The sequence below is a fragment of the Pseudochaenichthys georgianus genome, chromosome 24, assembly GCF_902827115.2.
Source record: "Pseudochaenichthys georgianus chromosome 24, fPseGeo1.2, whole genome shotgun sequence".
Taxonomy (NCBI): Eukaryota; Metazoa; Chordata; class Actinopteri; order Perciformes; family Channichthyidae; genus Pseudochaenichthys; species Pseudochaenichthys georgianus.
Genome location: NC_047526.1, coordinates 19,935,193 through 19,961,250, shown reverse-complemented (window position 1 = coordinate 19,961,250; position 26,058 = coordinate 19,935,193). Strand labels below are relative to the sequence as shown.

The window sequence follows — 26,058 nt, the reverse complement described above, 5'->3', positions numbered from 1 at the left end:
TCCTTCCTCACTTTTGTAACAATTATTTTTAGTCTGTATATTTCCAGCTCATCCAGGACAGACTGCTCTTTCCGGCTTATGTGGAGTCTTGCTGAGGCACAAAAAACTGACAAATCTGGGAAATATTCTTCTATGATCACATTATGTTGGTTTTTTGTCTGCACCAGGTAATTTTTTATAATTTCAGCCGAGTACATTCTTTTTTGTTGGCTACTGCTCAAAAAACCTGGCACATCACTGCTGTCAGACACACAATCATCCCAACTCTCATCCGCCTGTTCTTGCTCTCTTTCTTCCTTTCCCTCACTCACTACTTTACTGCTTTTTGCAACGGTTGGTACATCCTTTTTATTCCTCCTGCGTTTAGTAGCAGTCTTTTTTTATTTATCATTTCTGTTGCGACCTCCTCTTCCTCCATTTCAGCAACCTCCACCTGCTCACCCCATGTTTTCTTCTCCTCTCGTGTTTTGTCCAAATGTGTTTCCCTATCTATATCTTCCTCCTGTGCTTTACTGACTTCACCTGTCCCTACATTTTCTTTTGCCAAATCACCTTGTGGTTCATTGATTATTCCAGGTTTTATTTCACCATTTGTATTTGTTTTTTTTATCTTTTTTTCTCCCATCCCCCTTTTCCTCTGCTTCACACAAAACCACCACCTCATTTTCCTGGACATAATCACCCACACTCTGTGCAACACCACCGCACCGCAAGCCGGGCATAGCAGCAGAACCGCGCTGTACAGCGCTCCCCCGCCCGCCCCGCGTCCGAGACGGCACATCGCGCGCCACCGCCGACTGCTCAGGAGCAGCGTTGCCGTCAGCAGCAGCGGCCGCCTCCGGAGGGGGGCCCTCCACCACCGTAGCGGCCGCGTTAGCAACCGCCACCGTGGGTGACACCCCTCCCTCAGCAGCAGCCACCTGCTGCTCCATTACAACCGGCGCACCGGCCGCTGGCGCGGGCGCAACGGACAGCCCCGGCCATGGGCGGCGCCAGATTTTTTTTGCTGCAGTAGTTTAGCAGTTGCTATATGACAGCACGGCGTTGCTAGTTAATTTTCAAAATAAACAAACAATACTAGTGGGCCAAGCACGAGCCTGTTCATATTGTAGCGTTCACCGCTATTCAAGATCACTCAAGCCTTCAATGTCGAAAACGTTATCTTTATTTACAGAACCAATCAATAGTGTAACACTCATGACTTTCACGTAACACACACCGGAAAACGCACACACATACACACACACACTTGGAAGGGGCGGTCTCTCCCTAACTCCCACCAACAACATTGCCTAAATAACGCACTTTTCCTCCTCCTCCTCATTCACAATTCCCCGTGTTAGATCTCACTGTCAGCACGCCTCGAACAATGCGCCATGTCGGAAAATACAACACATTCTTGATTCATTTAAAATGACCATTTGTAACTGAGAGGAGTGACTGCTCATTTCTGCCGAGATGCTCAAAGGGTGAGACGCTGTGTCTGAGAATCACTGACTAGCATAATTTGTATATTCTGGAGTGGAGCTCTGCAGAGAGCAGGGTGGAGGAAATGAGGGCAGTGGATCTTCACGTGCGGAGAGGAGCAGCGCTTCCACTGCAGCTCGTGGTAGCAGCTAGCTGGTCCTGCTGCTGCGGGTCAGTTGGCGGGGGCACCTGTTCTTCGTGGTCCCAATCCTCCCGGTTTTCATAGTGAACTTCGGGATCCTTGTGGATAGCAGGGTTGTCCGGCTGGACCGGCTCCGTTGGAGAACGCGGTCGTTTACGCTGACTTGTGACCAGGGCCGGACTGGGACAATAAGTCAGGCCGGGAATTATACACCCATAGGCCACTACCAGTTTTCTTTTGTGCCATTTTCCTGGATTTATTTGTCAATATTTACAGCGTTGCTGCCCATAGTGATAGCCCTAAACTTTAAATCTACTACCCCAGAATAAACATATGGACATGGGTTACTATTTAAAAAAAAATTGCAAATCTATTTAGGAACCTATCCATGTGAACATATTTTAAGTGGAGGTGGACCTCAAATCCTCTAGGGAGCCCGGGGGCATGCTCCCCCGGTAAGATTTTATTTTTTAAATGTTGGACTTAAAGGTGGGGTAGGTACGTTTCAGAAACCGGCTCGAGATACACTTTTTGTTATATTCCATGGAATGCTCTTAACATCCCGATAGCAATGAATATCTTAAGTGCTTTGACAAAAAATCCATAAAAAAATGTCATCTGTGGAAGCCGTAATACTGTGATTACAGTATTACCGGGCCGGCTAAACGGATTGGATTGCCGCCCTGTCTGTCAGTCTTCCATCTCGTGCACGCACAAATGTATCTCGTGCCCTCATTGGGCGTGCATTGCGCGTTCATGTGTGTTGGAGGAGGTGCTCTGTAAGGAAGTCTGAAGGAAGGGGCGGATTCTTTTCGGCTGTGTACTTTCAAATTTTAGTGCACTCAAGCCGGTTTCTGAAACTTACCTACCCCACCTTTAAATGCATCAATCTGGTGCACTTTGAGGGGGAAATAAAGAGACTACATCCATATGAAACAAAACTGTATACATTTAAATAATCATAAAATCATAAGTACATGGCCATAACCAATAACATATCATATCCAATATGAAAAAACATTTAAACTTGTTTATTTATTTGTTTTTGGTTCATTTATATATAGTTGTGAGTGTGTCTGTGCTCCTGAATCAGGCTCTCCTGTCTCCCTCCTCTCCCTCATCTCCCCCTGCTCCTCTTTGAGGCAGCAGCAAAGACTAGTTTTAGCTCTCAACAAGTTTGTAAAGTGTATCTTACCTTTTTTCACCAAGTTAACGTTTTTTTTTGTATTATTCATGCATATTTTACTAATCACTCCCCCTTCAAAAGGAAATATGTGTTCACATAAATGGTGACCAAACCGTTTGAGACCCACAGAGAACTTAGACTCAGTTAACTATCTAAACACTCAGAGAGTCCTTTACCTCACATGAGTAGTTATCAGTCTCTCAGTCTGACAGGAGAGGACTCTCCTCCACCTTGTTGACAGCTCATGATATCCATTAGCGCCGCTAGCTAGCACCAGATGCTAACAACAACAATAGACGTAACCGGTGCGCCCGCTTTCTCTCTCGCTCGCGCCCGCCACACATACACACACCCTCCCGCGCTTGAATGACACACAGAGACCAATCGAAGGCTTTAGTGTATGATCTGTATGAAAGTGGCCTTGTCGGCAGGCCACATCATGTAGACAGCCAGTCACCCTCAGAGGCAGAGTCAGACCCACATTTGGGCAGCGTTGCGTTCACAATACATATATAAAAAAAAGAATCCTCAGGCCAGCAGGCCACTTTACAGGCCAGGCCATCGGGAAACCTCCCGGTCCTCCCGATGGCCAGTCCGGGCCTGCTTGTGACTGTGAGAAATGTTTCCATTTTCGATCTACTGAGAATTAGCCAAGTAACAGTTCACGCAGTAAATTACAACGACCCTCCCCTGATAGATCCCGCGAAAATGTATCATATTTATACACATTCTCGCGGGCTGCGAGAATGTGTATAAATATGATACATTTCCATATCAAAACAATGGGGTTGCTAAGCCGTTTCTAGGCCAATTGTTGGAGTTGCTATAGCAACTCCTAGATACCCCCTGGCCCCGGCACAGCCGGGGGTCCCGGCACGGCCGCGGGCGGCCCCGGCGCAGCGGTGGACGACCCTGCCGCTTGCGCGTTGGACGGCCCAGCCTGCGGGTCATCCGGACCAGGCGGAGCCGGATCCCCGCGCCTCGGACAGGCGTTCATGGTGTGCCCCTCCTCCCCGCAACCAAAACACTTCATAACTGATGATGTGAGATGGGTCTGGCTGCAGACCGCAGCAAGGAGGCGTTTCCTATAGGGGTGTTTCCTAACCTTTTTTTATCCAATAGCAACTTAAGGGATTCCAGCTGCTTTTATAAATCCTCGCAGAAGAAGTCATTGTTCTAGTGATGGGAATTCCGGCTCTTCTTGCTGAGCCGGATTATTTGGCTCACCAAGAAGAGCCGGCTCTTTCGGCTCCCAAAGGGCTCTTCAGTTTACCACATATTATACCTTTTAATTAAATCAAATGTAGCCCTGTTTGGACTAATGATTTATATGTGTACACATATATCACTTAAATTATTCAAGACATCCTTTGTACTAAAGTATTCAAAAGTAAAAATGACATGTTTAATATAAATTATTTGCTGTGGCCAATTGTTTTCATTGCATTTTGTTATGCTGTGTTCGTTATTCTCGCGTCCAGGTAAGAAGCTTAAAAAGGAGACTAAATGGAGTCTCTGAGAAGGTTCAAAATTGGTACTTTAATTAATAAAAAGCGCGGTAATGTTACAAGCAGGATATTGTTTAGTCAGGAGAGAAAGGCTGCAGCTTCCTCTCCCTTGGTGGCCGTGCAGAAGAGAGGCTTGTTTGAGACAAGCAAGACCTGCGCAGACCTGCGCAGACCTGCCCAGTTGCGATCAACGTCTTGCTAGTGCGTTGCATGATGGTTAGTCACTAGGCTTGTTTGAGACAAGCAAGACCTGCGCAGACCTGCGCAGACCTGCGCAATTGCGATCAACGTCTTGCTGGTGCGTTGCATGATGGTTAGTCATTTTGTCCGACTTGCTCTGGAGACTCGCGCACATGAGACTTTGAAATCTCGCGGGACAAAGACGCCCGCAGCCTTAAGAGCGAGGCGAGGCGAGTTGGCGCACTTGCTCTCCACGAGCTGCGGAAGCGAAATGCTTGATGGGAAACGGCTCGCTGGTATCTCGAGCTGAGCGCTCATTGGTGGTTTTTACCACGTGCTGCTGATGAAACTCTCCAATTGGCTGGCAAAAGTTTGTTGTTGTTTTGTGTCAGTTTTACGTCGTCACATCCATTCCCATTTTTCATCATTGTTCCACAATGTTTATCATCATGAAATTAATATCTATATATTTTATACTATACTTGCACTGCTTACCGTTTTCATACTTTATATATCTTAGCATATTCATACACACTGTTCATACTGCTCACAGGCTGATATCTAGTGTATTAATACACACTGTTCATACTGCTCTCAGGCTGATATCTAGTGTATTCATACACACTGTTCATACTGCTCACAGGCTGATATCTAGTGTATTCATACACACTGTTCATACTGCTCACATGCTGATATCTAGTGTATTCATACCCCACTGTTTATTCATCATTTCATTCATTCTATATGTTATTCTGTAGATTGTGTACATTACTTTCCACTTCGCTGCTTGTTGCACCTGGTTAGAAGCTAAACTGCATTTCGTTGTCTCAGTACCTGTAATATGTGCAATAACAATAAAGTTTCTCTTTAAGTTAAACCAAATCATTAAAATAAAATATATTGTAATGTAATGATTTGGTTTAACCTTATTTATTGAATACATCATTTAAAATGGCAAGATTAAATCAAATTGCATCCATGTTGTACACATCATAAAGCTTAAAGTGGCAGCTAAAGAGTTAACACAGCAGCAGGTCTGTTCAATTCATGCTCATTCAGCTTCATGTGTGCGGATCTGAAGGGACTGATCATTTGTAGCCTGTCCACCTATCAGTTTTGCAAACATTAAGAGGGAGGAGCATTTCTATTACATCCACTTCATCTGCAACGAAAAACGCCAACGCAATTTCCGCCATTGCAAACCCAGCCAGTCAAGCCGACTCCGAGTCCGAGCTGTCCGATTTAAGACGAGCTTTTTGACACCTCCCCCGGCTGCGATCGGCTACTCTCGTCTACTTTCGAGGCGAGCCGCAATGTGTCTCAAACAAGCCTATTTTGTCCGACTTGCTCTGGAGGCTCGCCCACATGAGACTTTGAAATCTCGCGGGACAAAGACGCCCGCAGCCTTGAGAGCGAGGCGAGTTGGCGCAGTTGCTCTCCACGAGCTGCGGAAGCGAAATGCTTGATGGGAAACGGCTCGCTGGTATCTCGAGCTGAGCGCTCATTGGTGGTTTTTACCACGTGCTGCTGATGAAACTCTCCAATAGGCTGGCAAAAGTGTGTTGTTGTTTTGTGTCAGTTTTATGTCGCCACATCCATTCCCATTTTTCATCATTGTTCCACAATGTTTATCATCATGAAATTAATATCTATATATTTTATACTATACTGCTTACCGTTTTCATACTTTATATATATTAGCATATTCATACACACTGTTCATACTGCTCACAGGCTGATATCTAGTGTATTCATACCCCTCACTGTTTATTCATCATTCAATTCATTCTATATTTTATTCTGTAGATGGTGTACATTACTTTTCACTTTACTGCTTGTTGCACCTGGTTAGAAGCTAAACTGCATTTCGTTGTCTCAGTACCTGTAATCTGTGCAATAACAATACAGTTGAATCTAATCTTGAGCAGGAACAAATGTATTTACTTAGTACATATCTGACATTAACGATTAAACACATGTGTGCATTCTTTATAAATGCAAACCGAGTCAAGCCGACTCCGGAGGTGGCGGTATGCACCTTAAAGTTGTTTGCAATCCGCCAAAAAACCGAGAGAAGAAGAAGAAGAATGCGAAGAAGAAGATGAAGAAGAAGAAGCCGACTCGGAGCTGTCCGACTTCAGGCGAGCTTTTTGACACCTCCCCCGGCTGCGATCGGCTACTCTCGTCTACTTTCGAGGCGAGCCGCAATGTGTCTCAAACATAGACTGTATATATAAATGGACGTAGGGTCCGTGACGTCACCCATAGGATTCTGCAGAGTTGCCGTGAAGCCCTTAGTAGGCGGAGTCGGCCACTAACGGCTCGACAGCGACGTCAGAGTCTAACTCCCGCCTTCTCCCGCCTGCTCCAAATAAGGGCAAAGAGGCGGTGCTGAGGCGGAGCCGAGGTTGGACAGGGCGGGACCTGCTGCCACCGAGCGTGACGTTCCAGACCTAGCTCAGGCTAAGAAGCTAAGCTAACATGCTCTATTCAGTATTAAGCTAACAACCTATGCTAACAACCCAGCTTGAGGTCACTGCTCCTCGTTCCCGGCATATTCTGAAGGTAAGATACCCTGTAACTTTACAAAACTTGTTCTTTTGATTTAAATGTTCTTGAACCTACACTATACAATTGTTTTTTAAGTGCTTCACCGTTTTTCAAATATAAATGTCATTTGTAACTAAACTTTGTAAACTAGCAGAGATATGGCCAGTGTTGCGTGAATTAAATGTGATTAATGAAATATGACTGTAGAAAAAGAAAGGTGCTTTTATATTGATTAAACCATTTTTATTTATTTCAGCATTAAGAAAAATGAAGATGGCAACCTCCTCCACGCCAAACTGCACAACCTGTAAGTTGATGGTCCTGGCTTACTTTACATGACTTCAGATGGTTGACATTACACACAAACATACTATACATATACATGTGTGCACAATTGTAGATAAACAGCACACAGTATATAAATATATATATATATAAACTGTGTGCTGTTAATCTGTTTTTTGAGGTTTTGCTCTCTTGTTACTTTTAACCATACAGGTGTGATTTCATAGTTATTTTGCATGTTATTGTCAAAGGAACAAAATGAGAAACCCTTTATAATTGATTTGATATTCCTCATGATCTGAAGCATTTGTTGCTCTCATTTATTTTCCTCCCATAGTGACTGTATGGATAATCGGAGACAGCTATGTCCGGCATGGAGCCCAGAGAGCTACAGAGACCATCGGCAGCAACCTTGGCCTCGACCTGAGGGTGTGCTGGTTCGGTTGGGGTGGACTGCGCTGGAGAGGTGTCCTCCCTTTCTTGTCCTACTCCCTGCGAGGAAGAGCAGTCCCGGATGTCCTCCTCATCCACTGTGGCGGCAATGACTTGGGGGATGTGCCCAGTGTTCAGTTGCTGAACCAGATGAAGGAGGACCTGCACCAGCTTCACCATCGGCACCCTGGCATGAAGATCATGCTCTCCCAGATGAACCAGAGGCGCCGGTGGAGGGCTGGTGCAAATCCTGTCAAAATGGACAAGGCCCGGAAGTTTGTTAACAGTGTTATGGCTACTTTTGTTCATAGCCTAAATGGTGCCATTGTTGACCACTCCAACATTAGACATGACAGTCCTGGGCTGTTTTTGCGAGATGGAGTTAATTTCACCCCTTGGGGAAATGATATTTTTTGTAAAGTCACTAGCCAATTGCCTGAAAGACCACCTCCAAAGACTGTGAACTGCTAAAATGTCAGTATCACTGTTTTTGGATTTGGCCTTTAGAGTATGTATTCTAAGGCCCTTGCTAAGCCCAGACTGTCATGGCTAATGTTGAGTTAGATATTACATCTGTAGCCATAACACTGTTAACATGGCTGCTCTTCCTCTTCCCCACATCCCACCCCCCCCTCTTCCCCCAATGGACTCTGCAGCTCTCCAGGCCCATGCTGGGCATGGCTGTCTGTCAAACCTTTTATTTTGTATTTGTTATGATGTTTTTTGTTATTTTATTTGTTAAAATAATTATGTATTTATGTAAATATTGAAAATAAGTTACATTCATATTTTCACTTCTTTTGTCTACTGCTTACTGAAAATGTTAGCTATCACATCCAAATGGGATTATCAAATGAAAGGATAAGCTTACCATACAATACAGAAAACATTACACATTAAGGCTCAAATCTTTTCCCAAGCCGGAGCAGTCTGAAAAGAGTCCCAAGTTTAAAAACACAAAATCTTGACAATGAATACTACACTGTCATTTGTCAGTGACAATGCAAACAACAGGAAGGTCTCCCCTAGTCCCATGTATGTTGGCATCAATGTCATAAGCATACCATAGAATGTAATTATGAAGTGCAATACCCACAATCCCTACAGGGTCGTACCGTCACAGAAGATAATACCTTTTAGAGAGTTTCTAAATTGTTCAGTATGCAGATAAATATTTGTTTTACAATAGAACATTTTTTCTCTATAAATGTTCCCACATGTTGTGAGCATCTACTTTAAATCTTTTGTCAACAAATAAAAAACATCTTAATTTCCTTTAGGACAACATTTTGTTCATAACACCACTACATTAACAATAAGCATAGGAAAATGATAACTGTCAACATTTAAGATTGTGCTTTTACTCTTTATTTAATCAGATCTATTTACATTGAAAATGTGATAAATACACAAGCCACATTGAAAGTTACATCTTGCATTTTATGAAAAGTAAAGGTTTCGAATCATTGTATGACTTAAAGGGATAGTGGAAATCCGCGAATTTTGGGTTTAACTTATGTATTTTTATTAAAAATAAGCATAATAAACCATTTTTTTTAATTTCATGCGCCTAGTTTCATTTTATTTTCAATTTTACTGCTCCCGACCACGCCCTCTCAATGAAACGAAATACTTCGGGAATCTTCGGGTGATGACGAAAACAAAGGAAGACGGGCACAAACATTGGACGAGGCACGAGTATTTTATTATGTTTTCTGGCTGATTTAATGCATCATTAGCCTGTACCATTGTGTACAACGCCATTTATTGCCTGTCGATTAGGCGACCGGAGGCCTCGTCATCCGATAATCCGGTACACAGTGTCGAATGTGTACACTACAGTCATCATATAGACATGATAGACTAACAGTACTGTGAGTACAGCCTACACTTGACAGGCAGCCTGGCTAGCCTAGGATTAGGACCATACTACGTCAAAAGACCGATTGGCTCTAGCTGTATATCATGCTAGTATACAATTCATTTAAATGTATTCATGTAATTAATGCCCATAAGGCTGTTACATATACAATAATAAATGTGACAAGATAATTTATGTGAACCTGACCCTGGTATGTTATGAAATGTACCCTACATGCAGTCATCCTCGGGCATAGCCATAGGCCTACAGTGCATGCATGCCAACTTTTGCAATATATAATATAGCGCCTAGCGTGAGCTATGCTTAGGGACCTACCAGTCAAGATTATTTGTGCGTAGGGGTGCATCATCTGGCGCCTGGTCCTGGTCATCCTCGCCATTGCCCATGCCGTGAACTAACTCCATCACCTCGGGCTCGAACAAATAAGGACGTAATGGTCCATCGTCTGGCTCAATATTCTCACCATCGTCGCTTACTGAACCGGATTCAGATTCAGTTCCTAAAACTACATTTTCGCAGGAAAGCCGAGAGGATGTTTCTGACTCGCTATCATCACTGGATACCTCGTACAATCCTTCTTCTTTGTCTGGTATATTTGCCCTTCCACGTTCATTCTGCATAGACGCCATGGTTTGTTATTGTTTCGTCTTCCTGAGTTTTCCTCACTTCCGGTTTGGCTGACTCGATCATTTCGTTTCTAAAAAAGTTCGGGGAAGCTGCAATAAAGTGCTTCTAACATGCGTAAGGCAATTATTATATTTTTTTAATCAGGTGTGATTGTTTTGGTACGTAATTATGCTTGTATATAAGTTAAAACGAAACTATTTGGGGTTCAATTTCCACTATCCCTTTAAGTACACTACAAAATAAATTAAAGATGTGCAACAACTGTATCAGTAATTAAAATGATATAACTTATGCACAGGCTTGGGAGGGCTACTTGCCAAAAACACAACCAGTAACTTCATGTGAGTATCAAGATATAAAAGTAATGTAACCTGATAACTTTCTTTTTGTTTTGGATTACTTCAATATCAAATGTAATGCAAATAAACACAGGAGAGAAGAAATATGAATATGATTTTTTTACTTAAAATGTATAATATAATACCATAAAGCAGATTCAGGCAGTAGGTGTAGATTCACAATTAAAGTATTATCCTCCAGAACAGTACGGCTTCCAGAGAAGAGATACCATTTGATCATTTTACAACAACCACTATCTGCTCTTTTTAGGTTTTGAATAAGATTGTAATCCTGAGTTTCCGTATTATTAAAAAAAGTAAAACTAATCCGATTACATCTCTTCCTATGTAACTAAGGATTACACTTTCATTTTTTTCTATACGATCTTGATTCGTGTTCGATGTAATCCATTACTATCTAAGCCAATACAAGTCATAACTTTTGGAAAATTGTCTCAAGTTATAAATTATGCCTTCAATCTCTTTCACGTGGAGAAGACATCCCATTGGCCGAGGCGTTGCAACTTCCCTCAAGCGTCCTACATGAAAGAAAGATCACATGTTAGAAATGTGTGCACAAACTATTCAGTATGACCCGTCTTAGTTTAAAGCCCAAGTGTAAGAGTGAACAGAGGCGGAGTCTGCCTGTTTTCCAATTTGTTTTGTTTGTTGGCTGCTGCTGCCCAAACCAACACCCTCCTCACAAGCATTGACTGTTGGAATGTCATTATGCTCCACATGTGGAACAACAAAGGCTTCTTCAGGCATGCCTTGTATCATAATGATATTGCTCTGATCAGCAGCAAGACTGTTTTCACCACTACCATGGTCTACATCTGCAACCTCCTCATTGCTATTAACAGTCGAACTAGGAGTGTCACTTACCTCGTCATTGTTACTCACCCTGCTTTTCCTTCCAGGCTGTTGTTCTTTGCCATTGGTGAAATAGAAAATGGTGGGCACTGCAGTGTTTTTCAGGCATCTCCTTCCCTAATAAAAATAATAAACAAAAACACATAAAATAACTTTTTGAGGTCTGTAGATATTCAACTTTCTTTTGAATAATGTTGTTTTAAATGTAAGAATGCATTATAAAAGACAATAGAGGGCCAACATGTTAACTATGCAGTTAATCCATTCAACAATTACGTGTTTCCAAGATTCAGATTCAAAGGATTTATGTCATAGCACATAGGCTACAGTGTGGGAATGGCAATGAAAATCATCTGTCCCGAGCTCCTCCAACAATGCAACAGTTATATAAGACATAAAACAATAAAAGAAATTCAAAATTAAATTAAGAATAATAAATTAGTGCAGGCAGAAATCTATATACACGTACATATAATAAGACATATGCAAGAACAGAATGTAAAGATAAATATTGTATAGTAAAATTGTTTTTTTTACAGTGATAGCTGTTAAGATAAATAAGTTATAAGATGACAACAGATGAATGAATGTTGCTATTAAAATAATGTAAAAAAAAGGTAATATAATTCATCTGTTTTTAACATAGAGTATGTGGGGGGAAATGGCAATTCTCTATCTATGATAAAGAGTCTTTGCATAAATTGAAGAGAAATGTGATGGTTTGCAAACAAATCGATTTCTATTTTTCTTTACTTAACTGGCAAAATCTTAATTTGGCCTTTAATCAAAAGAACATTACTCATCACTGATGTGCAAGCTGTGCCATAACAATTATTTAGCATTGTATAATGTATAACATGTATTTAATTAGTAACAACAATTTACACTCACAAATGGAACCAAGTTATTTTGTTTTTAAAAAAGGATCTGTACCCATGAGTCCGTGCTGAAGGGATGACTCTCAAAGTGTGCACTGCACAGGCGAGAAGAAACGTTGGGGGTCCATGTATTCCTCCGGATGTTCAGCACCCACTGGTCCAGCCTGTCTGGATCACCGAAAGGAAACCTTTATTCAAAAATACATGAAAACCGACCCAAAGACAACAGGAGGGTTAATGCCATATTCACTTAGTAACGCATGAACAACTTTTACAAATATTTCTATATAGTCTGTGTTGGTAAATGTAATCTAGGTTGCACATTTCCTGCTGAAATACATGCATGGGCCTACCAAGTTACTGCGTGGCACTTTGGTTTTGATAAAACAGTGTAGTTCCACTATATAAACGTTACATTCATAATCAAACGAGATAATATGCAAGATAAATAGCTATTTGTTGTTATTCTTAATGCTTGTCATTCACACGTTAATAAAATAAAATAAGTACCGATACATAGCAGAACAATTGTGGCGATGTTCAGCTTAATAAGCCTTGTTCAACATCATTTCTTTAGCTAATACTATAGCGGACTGCAGGCGAACCAAGTCCGCGTTTCGCTGCATTCCTTGATCTCCAGTTATAACGCCGGGCTCCGCCGCTGGCCGAAGCTAACGGAGCCGCAAAGGGCTAGCTACGGCTCCGGTTAGCTTCGGCGGCGGACTCCGGCGGCCACCACTGGGATAATTGGGTCCCCTTTTAACATTTGCTCCCATTTAGCATTATGGGCGTCATAGCCATAGACTATAAAAGTCTTACCCAAGGCTGAATCATAAACTAAACTGTATATATATATACACATGCATAAAGGGTTACGTCCTTAGCTAGCTACATAACAAGCTAAGCTAACAAGCACACAAACACCTGCTAACGGGGTTAACATGTATAATATTATCATTTTACTCACCGAAAAAAGCTGAGAGTAGACTTCTTGGAAGTTCTGTTAGTACATTCAAGCGCACAGCACGACATCTTAATTGTCTGGTATATCACCACGAACACGGCTAAAGCTAAAGGGTCAAGTACAGTACTATGACTAACTAACGTTGTAGCCTCTATGGTTGTAGCCTAGCAGAGTGGACAAGTTGCTGTTAGCTGACAGTGAGGCACGTATCTGTCAATCAAAGTGACCACGCCCTAATGTATGCACAAACTTTAAGACCTAATATAAATAAAAGGGTCGCGTTAGAAAACAATTCACTCACAGATCCATAATCATGAAGGTGGAATCTAACTATATCGATAATAAAATGTATGGAGCCAGGGAGAGAAACATGTTTTTTTCCGCTGTAAAGTTGGGCATTTTAACATGGGGGTCTATGGAAATTGCTCCTTTCTGCAGCCATCGCCTATCAGCCAATATATGAACTGCAGTGTGTGGCACTTCCGTATTGGCTTCCCAGCTCTTCCCCAGAGTTTGCCGCTTGGTCTCAAACATAGACTGTATATATAAGCCTGAGAGCTTCCAAGCATTCGTCTTTCCCGCTTCTCGCTGTTCGCTCCTCCTCTCTGGGAGCTGTAGTGACGTAGGGGACTTCCCCCCTCGTTCGTGTCCGATATCGCGTTAAACAGAGGATTTCGATATTTTATATTCATTGCTTACTTCCACATGCTTTTTCTCCTCCTTATCTCTTTCATAACTTTATATGTAATACATGTTAACGGCGTCAATAGCCACTTTAATGATACTAATGGGCGGTAGTCCCGGATGTCATCATGACGGATTTTCAGAATAAAAGCTTGGTATTGAGAACTTCCGGGTTTTTCCAGAATAAAATAGTATTTAAACTGACGGTATGTTTAAGGTACATTATGCCATAAAACATTGATTTTAATTTCTAACAGTCCCTCCTTACACACCTAAAAGGTGTGTATAATACTGAAATCAATGAGTTCTTCATCTGAACTCTGCATAGTACATAACTCATATTAAAAACATACAATCAAAATGGAATGGTTCAATAGCCTCAACTTTACAAAAATACAAAAAATACTTTGACTGTGCTTAAACATAAAAGTTTTCCCTTGTGCATAACTTCTAGTGTTAACATTCAATATCATTCTTCAAAATGGCAGCAATGGCTTGGTATTAGAACATTTCTTCCTCCCTCCTTTCACAGAAACCTTTCCCATACCACGCTCAGTGTTAAGGCACTTGTTTTTACAAAGTGAAAAGAAACAAACCATTTTAAAATAGCAATGATTTATAAAACATGAGATCTACCATATTAGAATAGTGAACAAATAATAAAGAATAAATAAACTATCTTGGAATAAATGGATTCACTCCATTTTAGCATTTTAGTTTGCTCACTTCTTCACATGCTTTCATAATTTAAAGTATCACATCAGCTGGACATTCATTGAACAATCTCATCAATATCTGTATATGGGTCGTCTTGTTCTGCTAGCATTTGTAACCGTCTCCTCATGAGAAATGTACCCTCCCTCCTTTCATACCATTTAAGGTATGAAAGTAATATGTTCTCTAGAAGAGGCCGTTGTGATCAATCGGTACGTTAGGACATGGAAATGCAATATCTAGGCCTCCCCTGGGCCCCCTATGCTATCCTTGTGCACTGTGGAGCCTAAACTCCCCCTGGGACTGGTCTCTTAGCCCTACTGGCTTTGGGGGGTTTCGCCATGTTGATTAACTGCATAAAAAACATCACTGGCTGTGCTAGTGCACAGGTCCCAGTCCAATCCTGTGGCAAGACTGAGTACAAGGTTTTAGTTCCATGATACCACCAAACATCTACTCTGGGGTACAGCATTCTAGACAGTCATTTCTGGGAGAAGATTTTGGTCAGTTACAACAGTTGTAGAGTTTCATCACTTGAAAGTTCCCACTTCAGTAGCTTTGGGTGGTCTGTTCTAATGATGTGATAAAATCCCTGAAATGGTGTGAAAACCAGTGGAATATCACCAACGCATTATACTAATTTATCTTCAATTCTGGTCTACTTGAAGAACCATGCTAACCCCTTTAACAGTGTGGAACCTTGGGTGCCCGAGCATGTGATAATTACTCCCTCCTTTAACAAGGACTTTAAAAACAGAAGTGGTTTCTTTAATGGTTTGTAGTTCAATTCAGGAATGTTCACTCATGGCAGATATGTTTCTCCTTTTAAATAACGTATCTAAATGTCAGGTCATCACTGATTAATGGATGAGCATTAGGAGGTGGTGGCACTTGTCTTTTAAAACTCATACTCTGGTGCCGTGCGCTCCCTCTGAAGGGGCAAGTAAGATTTAAAACATCTGCAGGGTGGGTTGAGCAACCCCTTCTCCCTGAACGATATTTGTTGTTGAAAATATGCACCATTAAAATGAGTGATCCAAGGCCCCGTATGTATTACTCCCAATTATAGTAGTTTTTCAAAATTAAAATTTGCAATCGCTCTTTGCCTAGTGTCTTTTTAAAACTCTACATCTGGTTCGACAAACAAATGTTGTTTCCACCTTAACAGTTCTCCTATGGTAATATCCATGCTACAATGGAGACATCAATACTCTAGATTGGAATGCTTTCTTTGGCTTGGTACTAGCTCTACCTTTAACATTTTCCATTCAAATAAAGATTTGTCTGCTTTCTATATTGTAACAAATTAAATCTTCCCCAAATTCTCACATGAATAAGAATCTCTATAAGAATAATTTGTTTATATGATGAAAAGATTTAATAATATGTTTCTACCCTCAGTGTGTTTTTAGGATTATTTTCTAATAAGTGTGTTTATGTGTAAACTCACTCACTCCCGTGTTCCTTCTCTCCCCCTCTGGTCGTCAAGCCACGACCCCCTCACGTTCTGCTGGCCCGTGCCAACTCCTCCGTCCTGTCCTCTCCTCTGTCCTGCCTTCTCCTTAGTCCATCCGCTCTTGGATCCTCCCGCTGTAACTCTTTTCAGTGGCCCAACTGCTTTGCATTTCATCTCCTCCTTTTCAGTCTCTACGCTGTTGCATGGAGGGCGTATTCCGCTCTCATGTCCCACACTCTGCTCTTGTGCCAAATCTCGTGGCTCAGTTTGGTCCTGATTGAGGGACCGATGAGAGTTTGCCTCTTTGTCAGCATGCTGGTTTGGTTCTGGATGCCTCAGGTGGAGCTGGTTCTGGATGCCTCAGGTTGTTGTTGGTTCAGCTCGGGTTCTGTGTCTGTTCGATGGAGGAGGAGTCTCCTGCGGTGAGGTCATTTGTCTGAAGATGGGGTCGTAGCAGTCTGACAGGCAGAGAGAGAGAGAGATCTCGGGACGCATTACCGATAGCTAATTCCAACACACTGAGGAAAAATATATCCAATCCTTTCTACTCCATTTTCATAATCTTACTATCTGTCTTAGATGTTAAATGTCATCTAAACCCAATTAATGTCTACTAATGGTTGTGCCATATCCCTAAACACTGCTTTCACCCACTGTAACATGCATGGCTACTCCAAATAACTCTTTCAGGAAACCATTTTCTTCTATAAATTAAAAATATCTACATGTTTCAAGCACCACATATTTCACACACTATAAAAGAACGTCCCCATATTTTCTCCATTACTTTAAATCTCACTGTTATTTAGAACATAAGTAAGTTTTGTGACTGGACATATCTGCAATGTCGCCACAATCTGCAGCTGGGGAGTTTGTAAGTACAAAGCTGTACTTGTGGGCTAGTAGCCAGTTTCTACTGTAATCATTTTCAATAATTGCGCTCAGGTCACCGGTTGGTTGTCCATAAACTTAACGGGGGTGTTTCTGGTACAGACTAAAACATGGATCCAGTGTATTTGGAGATTCCCCTAATCTGTAAATCCCCATCACTTACATATCCCGATCACTTAAACCCATCTCATCATTTGATACAAGAACTGCATATATGGGGGGTGAATCATCTTGATTGTAACCGCCTCACCTTTGGGACCGAGTATTTCTAACTCCTCCTCTTGTGGCTCAGCTGATCTTTTGGCTCTGGGGATAAGTGAAACTCTCTGAAACACAGCTGGAGTTTTGTTAGTGATGTGGGCATTCTCTATGAGTGAACTAATGGATCATGTCTTACTTGATATTGTACTCCCCATCCAACCAAAAAGGTGCCAAGTGTAATGAGCACAATCAACAATGCTATTCTAACTCTTATCCCTAGGGGACCCCACAATTGGTTTGGCTTTGTTCTTGACATCATCTCTATTGTCTCCATGGTTGTGTCAGTTACAGAATTTAAATAATGAGTACGATAATAACGTATACAAAAATTGGACTGTTTTTCAGATGTAAAACAAAAAAAATAGGTTTTCACTTTAGTGTACAATCTATAAAAATCTATAGACAATTCGTCTTTTGAGCTGTTTTTATCTTTATCTTATTTTTATTTATTGTTTTGTTCCAGCTCTGCCAAATCAGTCCTAACTCCCAATAATGTTCTGGAAGTTTCCGGTGAAGGGTGACCATGTGTGAGGTGGTGTCAATTTGCTCCTTTTTCTTTACCTTTAAAGCGGAGCTCGTGTGAAGTTCATTACAACTTCTCACTGTTCCGTCCACCGGGATCAGCTCACTTTGTGAACTTTCACCCTCACCCAATAAACAGATTTTCTTTTTCTTTATGGATATTTTACAAATCACTCCCCTTTTAAACTTTATTCTTGTTTTACTGTCATATAGTATTTCATTTATAGTGAGTGAGTAACTCAGATGAGTACCAGGAGACAGCGGTTGGTACTCTGGTACAGTTGTGGTGAAGGCATCTGACGTACTTGAACTGAAATGTCTGCATGCATAGCAGAAGATGGCATCTTTTTTACAGGAATATTCCAGCCAATCTCTGTTTTGAAACCGTGAGCTGCAAAATGAGCGCCTCACCCCACTGGACAGAAGAGTTGGGTACTTTTTTAAATATACCTGGGCAGGCTCTGTTTTGCAGAGGTCCTCTGGCACTTGCGGGCCGCCGAGGGGTGGCGGTGTTTGGGGCAAAGAAGACAGCTGCGGCTGCTCCACCTCCGTGGGCGAGGCGGGCAAAGCCGGCGAGGCGGGCAAAGCCGGCGAGGCGGGCAAAGCCGGCGAGTCGGGCGTTAGTGTCCACGACAGTGGCCGCGGGTAACGTAATGTCCCCATGATCTGAACTGTTATTACCTGCAGTAGATGCAGTGTTACTGCTGGCGATAAGGGCTGTTTGTTTTAACCATTTTCTGATGTCCATCATTGACTATATTCTTCTTCTTATTATTATTATTACTACAATTATTATTATTATTGTTATTATATATGTAATATTTTTCACTTTAGATTTTTTTTTTTCTCACTTTTTTTTTTTTTTCTTTCACTTTTAATTTTTCAAATGAGGGTGCATAACGCCTCAACTGAGGGTGCAATGCACCCTTATGCACCCCCGTAGAACCGGGCCTGGGGAAGCATCAGCGGCTGTACTTGGACAAACATTTCTCTCACCATGATGCCCGTCTCGATGACGCGGTTCGCCTTCTCCACCTGATCCAGAAAGATCACCACCGCGCTGTTCATCCGCGCCAGGGATTTAATGCTGCTGTGCCCGACCTTCTCTCCCACAGCCAGCCCGATCTCCTCCACAGTGCATGGGAAGCCGGCTGAGATTTTAAGCTGTGCTTCCTCGTGAGTTTGGCAAACTCTCCATTTACCATGGCGTCAGACGCCGGCCGGCGAGACACCGGCAGGAGAAGCCCACAAAACACCCCAAAAACACCACCAAAAAGCACGAAAAGTAAAGAAAATCAAAACCACCACCGATAAACTATATTAAATAAACACCCATTACACAAAAATAAACGGAAAATATAACGAAAAAAGTCTCGCTCTTCTCTTTCTGTCGCACTCCAAAAACTCCCAGCATGCACAAGAAGAAGAAGAAGAAGAAGAAGAACATGTAGGCGAACATGTAGGCGAAGGTTAGAGAAAAAAAGAAAAAAAGCATAATTTTGTCAGATTATTCAAGGGCACGCACGTACATGAGCACACAAATAAGCAACAACATTCACACATCCCCAGGCGAGACTTTTATTTCCTTTCCCCTGTCCTTGGTTTATAGATACCTACTGTACAGCCTGCACACATTCCTACAGCTATACACCCCCCACATTCCACTTTCCATGTATTAATATTAGTGTTCAGTGTGTTGTTCTGTATATAGAGATGATGTGACTCTCAGGAAGTGTAGATCAAATACAAATAGAGTACATGCTTTTCATAATATGGATTTCTTTGCTCCACTTCTGTGAAAATATTGATGTGTATGCATTTGAATACATTGAAGACTTTAAGAAGACCTAAGAATGAGAATTAGAGAGAGTGAATTACTTTACAGCACACGCATCGTCTCAAGAAAAAGAAGGGAAGAGATATACAAATATGAAATCAAGGAACACAATAAAAGATGAATGCTTCGTCTTAATAAAAGTGTCTTTTCAAATGACAGACAGCGAGACTAAAGCCGGCAGTAATGTTGTTATGTACAGTGCTGTCATCTGTTTCACTGTGATGATTGTTATTCACCTGTCCATCTGCCTTTTCCTTTACTTTTCTGCACCATACTTCCCTCTCACTGTATGTATTTGAGGCCAAACGTTGTTCCTTGATTGGCAAATTAATATAACATGCTGTTTATATATTGCAGATTAAGAATTCACTTGTCTCGGCTGTGTGATCTATCAGAGTTGGATTCTATGTTTACATGTTGCAGTAAAGGTAGAGCTATTTTAATTGTAGCACCCAATTTGGGAAAGCTACTATAAATAAGACTTTTTAGTTTTTTTTTCGAATATTTTGACACTTTTGAGCCAGAATGACCTGAAAAAAGTCAACAATATTTCTTAAATTTCAAAATACATTCTTTGTGAAAACTATTCATTTAAACTGTGTGTGTATTTTTTTGATGAGTTTCTATATACTGTTAAGAGATGGATGTACAATATGTTATGGCCTTTATCTGTCAATTGTTGTTTTTCAAGTGTGTGTATAGTGTTGTATGACTTAGACAAAATCATACAAAATAACAGCATCACCATCTACAAAAGGGTCATATTTTATTAATGAAAACAGCGCTTTGTTAAGCACTTTAGTTGTTGTCAGTGTTAACACAAACAATAAAGCCTACGTACTGTATACTTGCAATTGAATGGAACTTATATTTTTAAATGTTTTTGAAAATCCTCATACTGACAGTAAATAAAAACATGAAAGGAAGAGCAGAGTTAAGCTTACTTACAGCTATAGGGACACTTGAGCATGGATTATGGTACAAAGGGAGATGGAGCATGGAAGGATCTACAGTATCATGCATTTAAATGGAACAAAATGATCCTGCCTTTTGCAACATTATTCAAATTTCTGAATTAGCATGAGTAGAATTATCTTGAGGTTATGTCGTATAGCATTTAGGTGCTGCATACACATCCCCCAGCAACATCTAAAGACCCTCCCTGTACTTACTTATTCTAGCCTTTATTTAACCAGGTGAAAGCCCCTTGAGATCAAAAGATCTCTTTTTCAAGGGTGACCTGCAGGACATTAAATGATGTGATTAGGGTTGCAAAATTCCGGGAATTTTCAAAGATGGAATCTTTCCATGGGAATTAACGGGAATAAACTGGGAATTTTCAAAATTGAAGGTTGGCTCTTCATAGGGAACTAGGGGAAAGTATATTTTAGCATAATCTTGACTTGAACAAATAGATGCCATTCAAGTACACTTGGATATCCATGCCATACAGTAGCACACTGCTTACTGCATGGCTATTGAGACCACACAAAGGTTCGCAACAGTCTCACAAATGTGAGAGTGTAAAGACTGGTTGGCATTCGGGCAAACCTAAGGCTCTTTGAGCCGGACACAGAGCCATCCTCAACAAGGCTGTGCAGTGACACTGAAGAGGAAGACTCAGAGTTGGATGTTGATGAGGCCCAGGAAGAGCCCATTGACTGAAAGGGTTTAGCAAAAATGCAGAGGATTGCTTGAAGGAAGATTTGCATTTAATGGGACTTTTTGGAGGGAGAAGGGCTCTTTTCATTTAACATTTTGAATGGGGTGCATTTTTCTTCATTTTTTAATGAGTGGGGTTGGGGGGGATGAGTAATATTTAACTCAACATTCCTGTTTTCGTTCTTCAATGAAATAAATAATTGTTCAATAAAATAATTAAAACTTCTTCTGTTCTACTTAAAAACTCTGTTGAAATGTCATGTTTTTTGTTTAAAGGAGACCTATCATGCAAAATGCACTTTGTGATGTCTTTTATACATAAATATGTGTCCCTGGTGCGTCGGGGAACTCACGCAACGTCAGGACATAAAACCCTCTCTCTTTTCCTCCGTACCCAAATCTTTTAAAAACCGGTGTACAACGAGCGGATACAGATTCCATCCGAGCTGACGTCAGCCCGGAATAATTGGTGGCGGACCCACAGAAAGTTGCCATCAGAAACAATGCCTGACGTGTTTTGGACGTAATCTCGTCTTTGTTTACATTAGCAAGCCTCGCTAACACTCAGAGCTAACCTGTACTGTGTAGAGCACATGTGTTTAAAAAGCAGGAAATAAAAAAAGTAACTCACCTTGTGATAAACCTGCAAGAGAAAAAGCATTTGAGCTCCATACTGTTTCAGAAATAATCCTTGACGTGGTTTAAACAGGATGGCGTTTTATCACAGCAGAATTTAACTTTATCTCTGGTAGAATTCTGATTAGCTCCGCCTCCTCTTCTTTATTTTTTTTCAAGCTCAGGACCTAAAATCTGCCTTTCTCTAACAGGGCTTCAAAACAGGGGTTTGAGCAGTATGAGGGATGGCTACAATGGGTGAACTGTTTGGTATTTTGAAAAAAAAACTTCACAGACATGTTTTGTATAGGTATTGCCCTACAATATATTTGTCAAATATAGCATGATAGGTCCACTTTAATTTTACATAGAATATTTCCAAAATTCCCCAGCTTAACTTCCCATGGAAACTTTCCGGAAATTTACTGGAAATGTTCCGCCCCTTTATGATACAATACAATTGCCTTAATTTTTGTTAAATTTGTTTCTGTAAGGGTGGTGCAGTGCAAGTGAAATGTTCTGTAATGCACGAGTCAACACGTTCCATGCTCTTTTGAGATATCTAATGTACAAATTCATCTGTCGATTGAATGTTTCTCATAACTCTGTCATTATGCTGCTTTCAAATCCGTATTTCAGTGCTGTACGATACCAGTCACCTCTGTGGAAACATTGGTATAACTGCCTTTTTTAATTTATATTTGAGTGTTGTATGTTTTGTAATAATGGACCAAGAGTCTCTTTAAATGATGATGATGATGATGATGATGATGATGATGATGATGATGATGATGATGATGATGATGATGATGATGATGATGATGATGATGATGATGAAACTTTACAAATTCTCAGTATAGCGGCTTGTTTCTTAAATGTACTCTAAAGTGTCTTTTTTGCTGATGTTTTACATGAAATCACAAAGTCCATTTCTGGGATTTTGTCGGATACTTATTAAATAATCTATCAAACTCAAAACTACATGAATAAATCTGTGTTTGGGTACTTCAACAATTCTTTCAGCCTGCCAAAAAGAGAGATGTGTTTTTGTATTAGCACTCAATTCTTCATTTGAACACAGAAAACTAAAAGCATTGCCAGAGAGGGTCAATATTCCTGCCTCTGCAATCATTTCAAGGTGATAATAAAAGAGGTTTGTGAGTGTCATTGAAGATAAATACATCAATAACCACGCCGAAGAAGAAAAAAAGATACATTTCATCCTCTGAGAGTTTTTTCCCCAACATATAACTCAAGTGATCTTATAAATAAAAGAATGAGGCAGAATTTACTATTTTTTATGAATGAATGAATAGACACAATTCAGATTTTTTGTCAGCAAGTGGTAAAAGAAAATCCTATGACAATGTTTCAAGTGTATCTTGAGTTTCTGAATATAAATTACATTTTCAAGTGTTTGTTTTCAAGATATGCTGACGACAATCCTTTCTGATGCGTTCATTTATTGTAATTTGTCCCAACATATATTAAAATAATTGTTTCTAGTAACAGCCTTCCATGAAAACCATTCATTACCACACAATCCTCCCTACGGATTTAAAGCATTTCTCTGCATTGTGGCTACATTAATAGTTTATTTCCCTGGTAATTTCATGGATCTTGTTATTTTACATCATGTTGTTTTGTGCTGTTAATTACTGTACATTCTGTTATCCAGCACACTTTGCTTAAAGACTAGATGTTTTCAAGGGCCTCCCAAGGTTCCTTTCCCATGGTCTGTTATGCTCTTACGATTCTTAAACATTGTTCTTCTCTTCCAACTAGATGTTCTGTTTCTGAACTATCAATAACATTAGAAGGGAGGAAGGACGAATGCGAGTGCACTTCATCTTTTTCAAGGCAAGGCAAGGCACGTTTATTTATATAGCACTTTTCAACACAAGGCAATTCAAAGTGCTTTACAAAAAACGAAAGACATTAAGAAAATGGCATTTAAAATCAGTCATTAAAAATAAAATCTAATAAAATAAACATAAAAAGAAAAAATACATGGATAAAAGTTACAGTGCAGTCTAAGATATGAATAGTTCAATTAAAAGCAGCGACAAAAAGAAAAGTCTTCAGCCTGGATTTAAAAGTAGTAAGAGTTGCAGCGGACCCTTCAAAAAGATTTAAGATGAAGCTTGTGTGTTGCTCGGTCAGAGAGAACTGCCTCTTCGCTCTCATACCTTCCTCTGTTTGTGTCCCTTGGTGTGTAAGTAACAAATGATGGGGCCTTCTGGTCACTCACTCATAATTACTGCTAATAGCTGCAGCAATCAAGGTTCAAGGTTTTGATTTTTGTCATACGAACATAGCTACAGTGTAGTTATGACGATGAAAATCTTAGGTCAATCCACTGCCTTGCATGTGAGTGAGCGCGTGGGTGAGAGACTGTTTTTGTGGCCGTCTGTCAGACATAAATAAAAGCTTTAACCATGAACTCCAAGTGAAAAGATCACCCATGCACTGTTTATGGGTAGCTTTCTTTATGAATGTGCGTCATGCAATGTGTTTGTGTGCAAAATGTGATCGATATCAGCCTTCAGAAAGCCTTGAAAATCCAAAACCAAGATTCTATTTACATGAGGAAATGGGAAAGATCAGCTATCTCCGTTTTCTTTTGTGTTTGGTAGAGCACACATTCACACACACACACACACACACACACACACACACACACACACACACACACACACACACACACACACACACACACACACACACACACACACACACACACACACACACACACACACACACACACACACACACACACACACACACACACACACACACACACACACACACACACACAGAAAAAGCCACAAAATGAATTGACAATCCTCAGATGAGGGGGCGATGTACAGACAGCTCAACAGATCCTAGTCAATTATTGGATATAATGAAAAATATTTATACAGTTGATGATACTCTGTACAGTTGAAGGCAGCGAATCCAATAACTACTGTGTAGGCCAGAGGATTTTCATCCTGTTGTGCGCTTGTGTGTGCCTGTGAATGTGACTATAATTGGGTTTTGATTGAAACCCCTCTAACCCAAACAAAATGGTTTGCAGTTTAAAAAAAGATCAATTGTGTGGTGTGGAAAGCACCGGGAGCACACAATCACGAGCCAACAGGAGAGAGAGAAGATGTAGATATTACCATTTGGAAGGAACAGGTGATAAAATAGCTCTCATTTTTAAATCTTAGTCATGACCTCAGAAAAGAATGACATTTATAACAGGTTTTAGAGCGGATAGTCAAAAGTGATTGAGTCATTAGCTGATGGAGAGGTAATGGCAACAAAGCATTCAAAAGCAAAATAAGCCGGCACATTAGCTGTGTCAAGGCTAATGAAAATCACTATTATGCATCATTAGCTGATGTATGACCAATGTCAAAACTGTATTAATTCAGACCAAACTTTTACAGCAGCAGTAATAACACCGTTTTTATAAAGGGGCAGGGAGGTAGGGCCGATGAAAATACTTGACATCTAAAATGGAGTCATGGATCCTAGCTGACAAGTCATATAAAACACCCCATTGGGTTGAACTTTCACTGAGGTAGAGGTAGTTGTGAATTAACACTGAGGATTAACAATATACATTATTATATAAAGAGTGTCGACACCAAGTCTTATTTGAAGTGTTATCACTGGTTTTATTAGGATCAGTACAAAAACAAATAAGGTGATTTTGGCCCCAATATGGCTTTATCTTAGTATCAGATCAAAACCAAGTTGAAGAACTCAGTGCAGTTAGTGAGTGCAATAGGAATCAGCTTTATGGTGGCAAAAACCCAAAAGAACACATCTAAAATAAGAAAAAGTTGTTGAGTGATTGACTTTGCAAACCAATTCTACAAGAATTCTGCGCTCTCGTTTTACCACTGCCAAAAGCACAACAACAAAAAAAGAGAAGAAAATGGATTGCTGCTATTTGCAGAAACACCTGGACAGGACAAACGTACAAACGATGGCTTGATTATACCATGTTAATGCCTCACCGAGATGGTAAAAGTTTTCAACGGATAGATAACAACTTTTTGAAGACCTGTGTGCTGGCAAAGATAAAAAAAATTCAGAGGGTCACCAAAA

At 40.6% G+C, this 26,058-nt stretch overlaps 1 protein-coding gene across 1 annotated transcript; it reads right to left on the bottom strand.

Moving 5' to 3' along the window:
- Positions 1 to 10,913: 10,913 nt before the first annotated feature.
- LOC139433098 (THAP domain-containing protein 3-like) lies at positions 10,914 to 13,502 on the bottom strand. Its single transcript, XM_071201982.1, has 4 exons — positions 13,316 to 13,502; positions 12,404 to 12,536; positions 11,501 to 11,587; positions 10,914 to 11,136 (listed from the first exon to the last, which is right to left on the bottom strand). Exons 1-4 carry the CDS (start codon positions 13,378 to 13,380, stop codon positions 11,128 to 11,130), a joined length of 294 nt encoding a protein of 97 aa, XP_071058083.1. The 5' UTR covers positions 13,381 to 13,502; the 3' UTR covers positions 10,914 to 11,127.
- Between the last annotated feature and the right edge of the window lie 12,556 nt (positions 13,503 to 26,058).